We start from the raw sequence: 14,530 nt of genomic DNA, 5'->3' as shown, positions 1-14,530 counted from the left end.
CAATTTTCGGGTTAGGGTTCATCTTGTTGATGCTTCCTTCACATTCTTCATTCAAGTTTACTTGTTACATGCATTACTTAAGGTATTTTCTTCTTCCTCTTTCACTCATTTCTTCAGCTTTCAATCTTTTTTGAGTATGTCCATCCTAGAGAACCCACATCTAGACATCCCTATCATTGACCTTAGTGATATAGAAATTAATGGTGTTTATTCCATAACTGAACTAGAGGTGAATAATCTTGAAGATAGTGAGCTTGCCTGTACTACGATAGAAATGAGTCAGGTTGGTGTTGACTTTACCTTTTGTGAAATATAAGTGTCCGACCTCGTTACTATGTGAAACCTCTTGGGTGATCGTGAAGCACAAAGGGTTGTTATAAGTTTATAGTGTATGTTCAAGAATGAAGTTCCTAAGGATGAGGTGATATGGTGGTTGGAGTAGAGATTGAGGTGCGATACTTACGATAATCATTTTTAGTATATGAAAAATGAAAAATGTATGAGCTTTATTACATGTGATTGACAATACTTTGTAATCAACATGTGAAGCAAGATGTTATATCAAGTTAAAAGACATAATTTCTTAAAGTGGTTATGACACACGGAAAGCAACATGTTAAGTAAAATGTCATGCATTCTTTGAGACATTCTGTCTCGAACTATTTGCTTGACGCGCATGGTTGAATCAAGTACATCTCGTACTTTTGAGATTTCAAATAAACACAAGAACTACAAAACATCAAAGTTGTAAAATATATTGTAAAGATTAAAAACTAGAAAGTAACTAATTGTATATTAATAGTAATGAGAAAAATACATCATTCTTGTTCACTGTATCAAATCAAGATTGTTATTTATTGTGTGCATGGATGTGTAATCTATATTTTGAATTATTTTATTAATGGAAAATAAAACTCCCCCTAACACCGAAGGTTCTTTACTAAGTTATAAAAAATAAAAAAAATAAATTTCTCCTTACATGAATTAATGTTAAAAAAAATTTGTATAAATTTCTACTCTTGAACATTTTAACAGGTTCTCTTTGAAATTACGACCTCTCTCAACTATTTCAAGATATCAAACACCATCTTCAAAAATATTTATAAATAGCGTTTCAAGAAACTTTTATACTTTTTAAGTGAAAAGATTTCTCTGTTCACTTCAAAGGAGTTTGAATACTTCGAATTCAAAATTTCAAATTTTACACCTAAAAACATTTATGTGAATGTGATATTGGATAACATAATGCTATAATATCTTATTTTTACCTCTTTTTTCTATTTTTCTTCTTTATCTCTATTCTTTTATATTTCACAATATTTTGCTAACATCACATAAGAAATCAACATACATCTCTTACCTATCTAAAACAACAATGGAATACTATTGACACACACAACTTTGCTATTCAACTTTTAAATTTCTTTTTCAATTCATAAGCTAATACAAACTCATTTAAAAAACCAATTAACAATAGGAAGAAAAAAAATACAATCAACTAATATCACATAGTCCTAAGAGATCATTTTTCTTCTCATGCAGCTTCTAAAACCTATCTACCACCAGAAAGAAGTGATTCAGCAATTGAAGAAGTATGAGAGAATGGTCTATCCATAGAAGAAGAAGCATAAGACATACCAAAATCTTGAAAATTTTCACATTGTCCAGAAGTCACTCCCATTGAAGACAAACTAAGAAAAGACAAATCAGGAAGTTCCAAATCCCTCTCCAAATACCTCAAAACTTGTCTCATACTTGGCCTAGCCAAAGCCTCACAATGTGAACACAACAAACCAAGTTTCAAAACCAATTCAACTTCTTCAACCACATAATCCACACCCAAATTTACATCTCTAGCCTCAACAATCTCACCTCTTTTCCAACAATCATAAACATAATCAACCAAAATCAAACTCTCACATTCTCTTATTTGTTCAATAGGCCTTTTACCACAAACAACCTCAAGCAAAAAAGCTCCAAAAGAATACACATCAGAACTTGTTGTAGCTTTACCTGTTCTTGTATGTTCAGGTGCTAAATAACCAAGTGTTCCAACAACATGTGTTGTTTGAGGATCAGTTCCATGATCATATAATCTTGAAAGACCAAAATCACCTAATCTTCCATTCAATTCACCATCTAGTAAAACATTACTAGCTTTAATATCTCTATGAACAACAACTTGTTCCCATTCTTCATGTAAATAAAACAAACCAGAAGCAACACCTTTAATGATTCTAAACCTTTGACTCCAATTTAAGGTAAATCTTTGTTTTCTGCTGTGTAAATATTTGTCTAAGCTTCCATTTTGCATGTAATCATAAACAAGAAGTAACTCGCCTTTTCGTCTGCAATAGCCGAGAAGCGGAACGAGATTCCTATGGCGAAGCCGACCGATACTAACAATCTCCGCCACGAATTCCTTCATCCCTTGTCTTGATTCATGTGAAACTCTCTTCACAGCTACCTCGAGTTTCGAAATTGGCATCACACCTTTGTAGACTCTACCAAATCCACCTGTTCCTAATAGCTCCTTCTCCTTGAAACCCTTTGTTGCAAAGTATAGATCTTTGTACTTGAATCTTTGAGTTCCATAGTCTTTCTCCCAATCTTCATGAAGCTCAGAGAACATTTTCTTCCTCTTGATGAAATGAAACATTGCTATAGCCACCATTAGAATCAAACATAGTGAAATCAAAGGCAACCCAATTGAGAAAATTAACTTAGAATCCTTTTTTCCATCTAAAGATGGTAGCTTTGGAAGTTCTGAGATTACGAGGCTTTGAGCTTGACCATTAACCTTAAAACTCCAACCAAGAACATAATGAGAAGTTAGAATTGAACCTGTTGAAGATGAGAATCCAACATACATAGTACTATTGTTAATAACAGAAGAAAGATCTTTGTTCAATGACAACAAAGGTTTTTCTGGTTTAACAACATTAATTGGAGCTAAAGTAACATCAATCTTCTTCTTTCCACCATCATATTCCAACCAAACTTGCATTGGTAAGCCACTAAAAAGGCTCAAATTCTTGAACTCATTACCACCTATCTCATAATATCCCGCCGAAGCTGATTTTTCCGATTTCAATCCATTGATATCAATTCCAACATGGTTATCATTGATATCATCAAACTCAGTATTCAAAATTGTATCAAGCTCTAAACCAAAAACATGGCTATTGTTGTTTCCCATGTTTGTTTCATTGAACAAACCAAGGTACTGACTTGGTCGCGAATTCGGTAACCCTTTTGTTGGAGAAAGAACAAAAACAATTCCATGACCACTAAGAGTTTTAAACTCCGATCTTATAGCAAAAACAAAAGTAGTTGAGAAAGAAAACACACTACTACTTCCATTGTTGAAAACTATAGGATTTGGATAGAAAGCATGACCCTTTTCTTGTTTGGTATCATTGGTTAATCTAAGTAATCCATTGGAGGTTAATTCAGCAACACCATCAAGAAACAATTGTGATGATTTGAATCCATTATAGATGAAACTGATATTGCTATCTTCACTTGCTACTACTACTAGTCTCACAAACATAAGAACTATTGCTACAAGGTTGAAAGACATAGTTTGCTATGTTTTGAAATATGTTTCTTGTGTTCAATATTTGTTGTTTTGTTTCTATGGTTTGCTTGTAGCACACATTTGAATTTTCATACGAAGCTTACGTGGAAAGATCCTAGCACTTTCATAGTAAAGAAACAGAAATTTCATTATGTTAGTGGATCTTTCTAGGTGTTAAGTGAGGAAAGGAACATTCAAGTTTAAGATTTCATAAAGTTGAAATACATCACTTTCATTTATTGTTCTCTTTTTCAAAATTCTTATGTCACAATTTAAATTCAAAGACAAAGTTTTCAAATTGTAACCAATTTTAAACGACCCACACGCAACAAAACAGTATTAACAAATGTCGATATCGATACTATTATTTATCATTTTTATGTTAAAGAATAAATTATAGTTCATAACGATCATAATAATCGCAAAATGCAAAAGAAAATTATGTGAGTGTGACCTAATTATCAAATTTCTTTATAGTTAAGTTTAGTGGGACTACTAGGTAGATAAGGGAGAAATTAATAGGAACACGAGAGATGTGTTTCAAGGAAGATTCCTTATATTGAAGTTTGCAACTATGTAGGGTCAAATATGGAATGGACCCCTCACTTTGGCATGATGTAACTCATTCAAATTTTCATCAGAAAAGGGTGACAGAGAAGGATAAAAAGATAAAGATGAAAAATAAGAAACAGAAATAAAGGTTGGTCAAGCTTTACCTCTTTTCTTTTTATTTTTTCTTTGTTAAAGAAATGCTGTTCAAAATTGGAGCTTTATTTGGAACATGGGTTTTGTGAAATGAATAAAGTTGGCTCTCTCTTCTGTGTGGGTTTGCCGGCACATATTTTGCCTAAACAACATATACTTGGTGTGGTTAAATAAGGTTGACCCTTAGTTCATTTTTCTTTTGCATTTTGAATTTTTTATTTAAAAACATGGTCTACTACAATATACTATTTATTATGGATAAACAACTATAGAAAATTTGAAATTATACCTCCTAAAGACTAGGGAGGGTAAAATATGCATGTGTTGTCCATTTTCTTTCAAATTAGAAAAAAAAATTTAGTCTCACACTCTTTATTATATTTGTCATGTATTCTTACTTGCACAAACATTAATGGATAGACATAAATCTATGTAACTTTTAGATTTTAGATAGAGAGAGCTTGTTAACCCACCTACTCTATTTTTTTTAGAGAGATACGAGCTTAGATATGTAATCTCTATCATGTTTCTCTCGTTTTATTTTTTTACAAAATTTTGTATGACCGATCTAAATGGGATGGACATGTTCGTTTCTAACACCCATACTTAAAAATCTTGATATTTAAGTTATTTTATGGATACATTTGTCTTTAAAATATTATTAAAGTCACTCTAAACTCTAAACTCTACTTTTTATAAACTTTTATTATTGAATTATTTTTTGATAAAATAGTAGAGTATCTATTTTACTAGTAGTTTATAAGTTTAAAATTTTATATGAATTTGATTTTAAAATATATAACTTTGGTTCATAGTAGATTGAAACCCACGCATTGTTTTTTTATTATTATTAAATTATTTTAAATACCTAAATTATAATTTTAATTCATTTTAAGTATTTATGTATAGATATAAATATCTTATATTTGTAAAGGAATTTCAAAAAGCGGAATGAAAAGTTATGTAAGAATAAGATTTGACTTTGTATTTGACCTTGAGTTTTGATAATAACAACGCATTTTTTTAGAGAATAATTTTATACTTTAATGATTTTATTTAGTGTGTAGTTTTTGTTAAGAGGTTCTTACTTTGAATAACTGACGTGTGAAGAAATATAATAATTATGTTTTAGTATGAAGAAGAAGAATGACGACTTATGCATGTGGAATATTGAAGAAGAAGAAGAAAAGAGAATATGTTAGGGTTTTTCTTTGAGATAAATGAAGTCTATTCTGTCACGAAGCGAGAGTTAAATTTTCTTATATATAGGTAAAATATTTCACCTCAGTTGTACTATAAGAACTGTGATGAAATCTAATATCTTTCACAACGGTTTCTTTTACTAACTGTAGTGATATATATATATATATATATATATATATATATATATATATATATATATATATATATATAAAGGTTAGTCAAGTGTTAGTGGTATTTTTTAATTGATTAAGTCATTCTTTGGAGAACACTCAACTATCCATTCACAAGTATGAATCCTTAAACCAAGACATCTTCCATGAGAAGGGCTCCAACTTGGATAATTCAACAAGTATGCCACTAGCTCTCATGAAAGGAAAAAAGTCAAGTTTCCACACAATGCCATGAAGGATGGGAGACTTACAATCTCACTTACTAGAATATTATGCCTTTAGGGTCAAATTTAACTCTATGTTAAACACTCGTAATTTGTCTTATGTAGAAGTCACAACTATCCGAGGTTGGGCAATAAAAGTTTAGGTGTTAATGCATGTTAGAGATTTGGTATGAAGAACCAAACTCCTAAAACATACCACACACTAAAAGAAAAGATCAAGAGGGATGGACCTATCTCAGTCATACTTGTATTGATTCATCTGACACAAGGTAATTGATGAACCAACTAGCCTTAAGACATTAGAGATCTCATTGGTCAAATGAGGGAATGGGAAAGAATAAGGATGAAGATGGAGAGAGAGGGGAAGATAGAAACACAAATTGATCAAAGGAGGATTTTATCAAATTAAAATCATTCATTCATTTTGGGAGATGAAATGTACATTTCATCAATCCCCTAAATCTAATGGTTTTGATCCACAAAAGTCAAATCAATCTCGACCAAGGTCCAAACAGAAAGCCAAACATCACAAGACCATAAAAATGGCTCAACATAATTTTTAAACAATTAATCAATTAAAATCCAATTAAAAGTGAATTAAAATACATTTTTATTTGGTCAAAACCTAAAATCTCTTCAAAACACCAAATATATGGCCAAGATATTTATCCTAGGTCAAACAAGGAAAGAATAAGGATGAAGATGGAGAGAGAGGAGAAGATAGAAACACAAATTGATCAAAGGAGGATTTTATCAAATTAAAATCATTCATTCATTTTGGGAGATGAAATGTACATTTCATCAATCCCCTAAATCTAATGGTTTTGATCCAACAAAAGTCAAATCAATCTTGACCAAGGTCCAAACAGAAAGCCAAACATCACAAGACCATAAAAATGGCTCAACATAATTTTTAAACAATTAATCAATTAAAATCCAATTAAAAGTGAATTAAAATACATTTTTATTTGGTCAAAACCTAAAATCTCTTCAAAACACCAAATATATGGCCAAAATATTTATCCTAGGTCAAACAAGGTCAAAGGATCTTAGACAAAAAAATTCATGATTTTTAAAAAGTCATAAGTATTTTTAAACAATTAAAAATATGCACACAAATATTTAATTTATGAAAAATATCAAAATCAATCCAAAAAATCATTTTAATTCAAAATATGAAAGAGAAAAATATTTAAAGATTTTTGGTGAAAGTCTCATATTTTTTGGATTAAAAATGAAATTAATATAAATTAAACAAAATAAAATGATTAAACATAAAATCAGAAATTAAAATAAAATAAGAAAAAACAAGGGCCATCAGATCTCCCTCATTAATTGAGGTGGCAGATCTGATGGCCACACACACGTGTTCCATGGTGGTCATCAGTCAACGTGTTGTACGTGTGGTAATTCAAACCAAAGGTCCAAATCAAAACATCCAAACATGATCAGATGGCTAGGAGGTATGCCAACACACCACTGGAGTTAGGACTCCGGTCATCTTCTCCGATGACCTCCACCAGACTGGTCCAACTTCATCTCAATGGAAAATGAAAAACAAAGACACTATTTCAAAGAGAAAATGCTCAGGATCACAAATCTGGCCTCAATTTTCTCCAATTTCAAGCATATAAAAAAATAGAAAATTCCAAGTATATATATATATATATATATATATAATATTGGTATTGGGACAAAAAAATATTATAATGACAACACTCTTTGTAACAAAAAAAAAGAAAATTATTGGTATTGGGATTCAAACTTTGTCACTCCATGTACATTTAACTACAATTACTTATTTTGACCGTAGTGAAATGTCTTTTGATAAATATAAAATAAAATGCATCCAAAAATGATGTATTACCACGGTTAACTAAACAACCGTTGTAATATTGTGTTACCGAAGGTATATTTTGCAGTAGTTAAAGCTTGTTAATAACTTTTTATAATGTTTAGGCGTTGTGCCATGTTTATCTTAGTTTGAGTTATTTGTTTGGTTAAGGGGAGGTACGATCTTTGTCGCTCGTATGGTTAAGTTTATGTAATTTTTTTATTTTTGTGAGGGGAACTCTTTTCCCATGAACTGACAATAAGGTGTTAGGGTTTTTAATGAGGCACCTTGCATTCTCATCTAAATTTGGGATTATTTTTGCTTTGTTTTCAAGAACTTAAGAAATCGAGGGGAAACCTTATCGAAATCTCCCGTAAAGGAGATGATACGCGTTGGATCCTCGTGGAGGAATCCTTGTCGTCCTTCGAGGCAATTACACATGTTGGATCCTCATGGAGGAATTCTTGTCTCCCTTTGAGGAGATCATATATGTTGGACACTCGTGGAGGAGTCCTTTCATCTTATATAGGTGATCACATATATTAGATCTTCATTATGGAATCCTTGTCACCCTAGGGACAACATTATCATCTTCACTAGAAGGTCACAACATGGCCAAAACTTGTTCGAAGAATGTTTTAAGATAATTCACATTAAAAATAAATAAGGGCACACACACCAAACAATTAATTAATCTCTTGGTATGAAAATATAAATGAAACCCATAAGGTTAATATTTTTCATTACATAAAAATCGCCAAGAAAATATCTAATAAGTCGTTAAGGGCATGGTTACAAAAATAAGCCATAAAGAGCCGAAATAAAAAAAACAAAACCTCCAAACCACTAGTATTCCTCAAGGTCTTATTGTCCCTCAACATCAACCTCCTGGTGAGTAGCCTCTTCCTCGGGAACTTCTTTCATCTTGTCGCCTTCATGCTCAATCTGGGTGCTCTTATCAAGGGAAGCAATTGTCTTGTCAAAGGAGGGACCTTATTTTTCTTCCACTAGTTGGCCATCACGAACCACTTTGAATATGTCCATGAGGCTTATATTCAGCTCAGGATGGAGGAAGGCCACCTGCTCCTTCACTCACTAAAAGTAAATCTTAGAGGTATCCCCTAGCTTGTCCTTGAGCATAGACACCTTCTTTTCCAGTTTCTTCTTGGAGAAAAGGTTGTCTTCAAGGGATGCTTGCATTTTTTCTCCAAAGCGGCGAGATTTTAAGCCTTGGAACCTGTTTCCTTAGGTTTATCCATAAAAGTCTCTTTTTACTTCTTTAAGACCTCCACAACTGTCTGGCCTTTGGCGAGATCTCCTTAATATCCTTCAAGCTTCAACTTCAACTTGCTTTTAGTATGGGCATGCTTTTCTCGATAAATGTGTTTCATCAATAAGACCTTCAACAAGTGGTTCTTCTTTAGGTCAGACAACATAAGGGACACCCTATTATAAAAGGCCTTATAGTCACTTGGGAAATCTTCATGGAAGGGAAGGCGGGCCGAAGTGAATTTTATGGAATCAAAATTAAGATAATTTCCACATAGAGGACCGAGGAGGCAAATCGTTCACTTCGGGTGATGAATTCTCACCCACCCCATATGCTTAATGTATTCAGATATCCTTACCCTTTGAAGTAGAACATGGGTCTACATCCTTCATCTAGACTTTAGAGGTGTGAGGCTTGAGGGACGTCTCACCATCGGCATTCCTCTTGGACCCTATGGTATTTAAGTCGTTTGGGCGACTCTGGGGATTTCTTCTTCCTGGGCGCACGATCTTTTCTTTCCCAGGCGCATCTTCATTTCAGCCAAAGAGATCTTTGACATTTTATCTGCAAAAAAGATAAAGAGTAAATATGAGCAACCTGACAAATAAAAATCCTAAATAAAGGTTGTTGTAGTATCTAACTTACTCAAATATTTATCCATGTCCTTATCCTCCCCCTAGTCTAAGGTGATCATGGTACGGGAACTCATTACCTCTAATTCATCCAAGATCTGGAACACCTCCACCTGTCCAAGCTAAAGGGAAGAGATGGGGCACTATTCGTCCCAATAGTGATCATAATGGAGCCATCTCACCCTCAAAAACCTATCCTTCCAATTTTGGTAATGATTGGAGTATGGTTTGAACATGGCTCTCGTAGGAAATGAGCTAAGTGTCACCCAACCTCTCTCCAATGCCCGTCCTTATGTCTTAGAAAGAGAAGAGCAACCATATAGTAGGATGAACCCACAATCGTCGACATATGATCTCGAACACCTGAATCAAGCTTTAGCCACTAGGCTAGATCTGGGATGGGATAACATTGATCACCTTTAAAACCTCCACTCAAACGGGGAAAAGGGGATTATGGGCCCTAGGTCACATACGAATGAGAGGTAAAGGTAGAAATAGGAACACGTAGAATCGTCCAAAGCGGCCATTTGGCTCTCTCTGTCGAAGAACACGTCTCTAGGATGACATTTTCATCGTCACCCAAAGAAGAAAGGTTGGCATGATGTCAAAAGGATGTTATCCTTTCCACGGTGATGTAACAGGACTCGATATCATCGACTTCCTAACACTCAGTGTTTGATAATGCTATTAGCTCATTTTTTCCTAAGGAAACAGAAGGAAAAAAGGAGTCATTATCGCTACCACCACTACTATTGCTATCAGAGATAATGGAATTCTTGCAACTACCAAACATGCCTAATTCACTAATTTACAATCAAATGTCTCATCGCACTAGGCATACCCAAGGGAATCGTTCAAGAAAAAAATGAAAAGAAACTAAATCACTCTGATATATTTGTAAAGGACCCAAAAAGGGCATAATGAAAGGTTCATTAAAGGAGAGACACAATGTGTCGCCCACGCTAGTTTTCTAGTAACCCGTTTATTGGAACGGCATTTGTGATTTGGTTATGACGCTCATTTCTCATATCGCTCTCCTTCATGTGGAAACGAGAAAGTGACGTGTCCCAATTCATTACGATATGGGAGATGAAGTCAAATGAAGGTGGCCACATTCCCCAAATAAAGAGATGAGATAATTATTGTTCTTCCCACTCTCCTAAGAATGGGAAGTGTGGAACCTATCTTCTTGAGATTTAGGACTCATTCCCACAAGGTTCTTGTAAATACCTCAGGTTGAAATGAATCGAATTCATAATGCAAAAACACCACATACAGAGTTTTTCATGTCTTTGTATGTAACAAACCATATTATATATATATATATATATATATATATATATATATATATATATATATATATATATATATATATATATATATATATATATATATATATATATATATATATATATATATATATATATATATATATATATATATATATATATATATATATCTATAAATATATGTCATACGGTGAACTGGACTTTTTTGTGGTTTTAATCGCAATGTCGCGGTTAGCAAGAGTCGCCACCGACTTTTCTTTTATCCAATAAGGAAAGGTGGAAAAGAACAGGAAAAACCTTAATTTAGATTTTGGGTTCGGGAGGTACATTATACAAAGGGAAGGTGTTAGCACCCTTTGTATCCATGGTTATCCATGGGCTCTTAATTGCTCGATCACTTATATTATTTTTGTCTAAAAAAGTGTTTGTGAATTGTTTGGAAAATTGTTTTGAAAAGAGAATTTAACTTCGTAATGATTCTTGTATGAATGTATACAAAGTGGTTATCCCGTTTTAGTTTTGAAAATTGTTTAGAAAAATATAACTCGGTAATGATTCTAGTATGAATGTATACCAAGTGGTGATTTTCTAAAGGCATTTTGAAAGGTGTGAGGTGCAAAAAAAAATGTTTTAAGTTGTGAGCCAGCAATTAAGAGTTATACCGACCCAAGGTCTTTACGGGCATTTCCTATCCTTATGAGAGTAAAACTGTCCTTATTATTGAGAAATAAGTAGTTTTATCCTTTGGATGTAAAAGGGTCATCGTAGGGTCATCGATTGGTCATTGAAGGCAACAGTTATGAGGATACCTTAGCATTCGAAGGGACTATCATCATTTAACCGTAGGCAACATCGGAGGGTCATCGAGGGACAAAGTTGTATATTCGAAGGCAACATCCGAGGGACTATAATTTATTTTATGATGATTTAACCGAAGGGTCTTTGCTAAGGGTATCCCCACGTTCGCGGGACATGACCGTAATATCGTAATCGTAAGGCAACAAAGAGAGGTCCAAGATCACTTATTCAAAGGCAAAGTTTTACAATTAATTATATAATTAGGATGAAACTCCACATTAAAATTATTAAAAATAATATATTAAAAAATTAATACATTAGAAATTAATACATTAAAAAATTAATTTAGGGTGAAACTCCACAAGGGTATCCCACAAATAAAGTGGAATACCTAGCCAATAACCTTTTCCTGGGATATGTGAACCTTTACGAAACTCAAAAAAAGAAACATGTCAGAACACCAAATCAGGGTGCAATCGAAGATTACACCGGAGAAATATCACAACAATAAATAGGATAGGATGAATAATGCATGGCTATGATAAAAACATAAAAAAAAACAGACTAGAAGAATCAGGTACTGTCTCGTTCGCCTCTGCCTCGCCTAGCGAAGGCCACGGATTTTGAATTTGAAAACAGCCCCATGTTAGGAACTTTGAATTTTATGGCATTTTATCACAGGAATAACATGGTCAAACATTCAGGGTATTCAGGCATATTTAAATTCCCATACGAAAGCAAATTATATATCAACATTTAATCATGATGCATTATATATGTAGATATGGCCAATTGAAAGTATAAACAATAGAGATACGCAAACCTGTTTGCCAATTCAAGGTTGAAGGGATTGACCACTTGTAGTATCGGAATAAGTTAGGCAGCGGGAATTGGACGGCGATGGCTTCGGTGCAGATGGGCTGCCTTCAGGGTTTCTTTACTCTGAATTCTCCGGGTAGGCAGGGTTCCTATGCCAAAGTTTCTATCCGTCCTTCTCTGTTCTCTCTCTTTCTTTTTCCTCAAGGTTTTGTTCCAAGGAAACCTCAGAGTGTTTTGCTTCTCTTCCTTCTTTCTCCAGTGAATCTCCCAGTGTAAACTCCAAGTCTAAAATAATTTGTTATATTTTATTTGTTTATTTATTTTAATTATTTATTTAATTAATTAATTAATTAATTAATTAATTAATTAATTAATTAAAATTTTTTTTTCTTTTTTTTTTTTTTTTTTTTTTTTTTCGTTTTTTTTTTTTTTTTTTTTTTTTTTTAGGAAAAATGATGGGTAATTTTTGGGGTATGACAGCTGCCCCTGTTCAATATTCTTGAACCGAGAGAGTTAGGATGGCGTGTATGCCAATCGTGGTCTGGAGGTGGAAGATTATTGAACACTAGAATGCCCCAAAAATTTGCACTTGAGAATCGACAGTTGGTCTTGATGGAGATGGGCTTAAAGATGCCATCCAGGAGGTTTGATGACGAAAGCTTCAGATCGCGCCGTATATTAGGCCAATTTGAAGACATGGGTGCCACACTGGGTCGTACGTTAGACCGTATAATGAGTCATCCATTAGGCTGCCGACTTCGCTGGGGAGTCGGAGTGTGTCATATGCTGTTGGGGATAAAGGGTCAGAATGGACCATACGCTAGATCGTATCTGAGTTGCAGAATGAGCCGTACGTTAGGCTGAATCTGATGACGAAAGGGGGTAGTCGTACGTTAGACTACACTTCAGAAATGTACCGTATGTTAGGTAGCATCTGAGGGGATGGACATCCGAACGGGTCGTATGTTAGACCGTCGCAGAATGAGTCGTCTGTTAGGCCGCATCTGATGATGAAAGCGGTAGTCGTACGCCAGACTACACTTCAGAAATGTACCGTACGTTAGGTAGCATCTGAGGGTTGTAAGATCCAAACGGGTCGTACGTTAGACCGCGTTGGAGTTGCTGGAGTTCAGAATGGATCGTACGCTAGATCGTATCTGAGTTGCAGAATGAGCCATACGTTAGGTTGTATCCGAAGAAGAAAGTAGTCGTACGCTAGACTACACCCCTGAACGTACCGTACGCTAGGCAGTATCCGAGGATTTGAAGGTCCAAATGGGTCGTACGTTAGACCGCATTGGAGTTGCTGAAGAAGTCATATGTTGGGCTGAATCAGAATGAACCGTACGTTAGGCTGTATCTGATAACCTGTATATGTTGTACTTGCAATAAATGTCTGGGATGGGCTTAAAGATGCCATCGTTAGGAGGATATCGAAGTGTTGTCAGAATGAATGTTCCAGTGAACTGTATTTGAAATATGTATCTGAATCTTGAATGTGATTGATAAAGGTGTCTGTCTGAATGAACCTTTTATTTTGACTATATCAGGAGGATAAATAACCTGCAAAGAAAAGTTAGCTTCATGCTATGTCATGATGCATGAGATGTTTCGTGTTATGCTAAAATAAATGTGAATGTTGTATGCATGCGTATGCTGTGAAAGGATGTAATGAATGAGTTATGCGTATGAGAAGTTCTGCTTGGGGACTCTACTGGGGAAAATAAATCCCCATCTACTGATTTGAGACATTTGTGTCGATGACCCTTTCTCGGCTGGGGATGCTTGATTTCTGTCTGATGGTGGAAATATTCAACAGAGCCTGGCTGGGGATGGATGAGATGATCAATCTGTCTGGTGACGCCGACCTCTGTTGGGGAGTAACTGGCTGTGCCTGGGGATACTGCCATTTTCTGAGGAAAAAAAAAAGGCTTGCTGGGGAAGAGAATTGGTAGCGGATTCATTGGAAGCATGATTAGACCTTTTCCTTGATCCTGAAGTCGGGT

The 14,530-nt window shown here is 34.3% G+C and overlaps 1 protein-coding gene across 1 annotated transcript; it reads right to left on the bottom strand.

The window, feature by feature from the left end:
* Nucleotides 1-1,386: 1,386 nt before the first annotated feature.
* Nucleotides 1,387-3,763, bottom strand: LOC127127597 (L-type lectin-domain containing receptor kinase IV.1). The gene has a single exon (XM_051056847.1). It carries the CDS (start codon nucleotides 3,581-3,583, stop codon nucleotides 1,553-1,555), a length of 2,031 nt encoding a protein of 676 aa, XP_050912804.1. The 5' UTR covers nucleotides 3,584-3,763; the 3' UTR covers nucleotides 1,387-1,552.
* Nucleotides 3,764-14,530: the final 10,767 nt, after the last annotated feature.

The sequence above is a fragment of the Lathyrus oleraceus genome, chromosome 3 (genome assembly GCF_024323335.1).
Source record: "Lathyrus oleraceus cultivar Zhongwan6 chromosome 3, CAAS_Psat_ZW6_1.0, whole genome shotgun sequence".
NCBI classification, from domain to species: Eukaryota; Viridiplantae; Streptophyta; class Magnoliopsida; order Fabales; family Fabaceae; genus Lathyrus; species Lathyrus oleraceus.
Note: the sequence above shows the minus strand (reverse complement) of the source record. Positions and strands in the feature narration are given on the sequence as shown.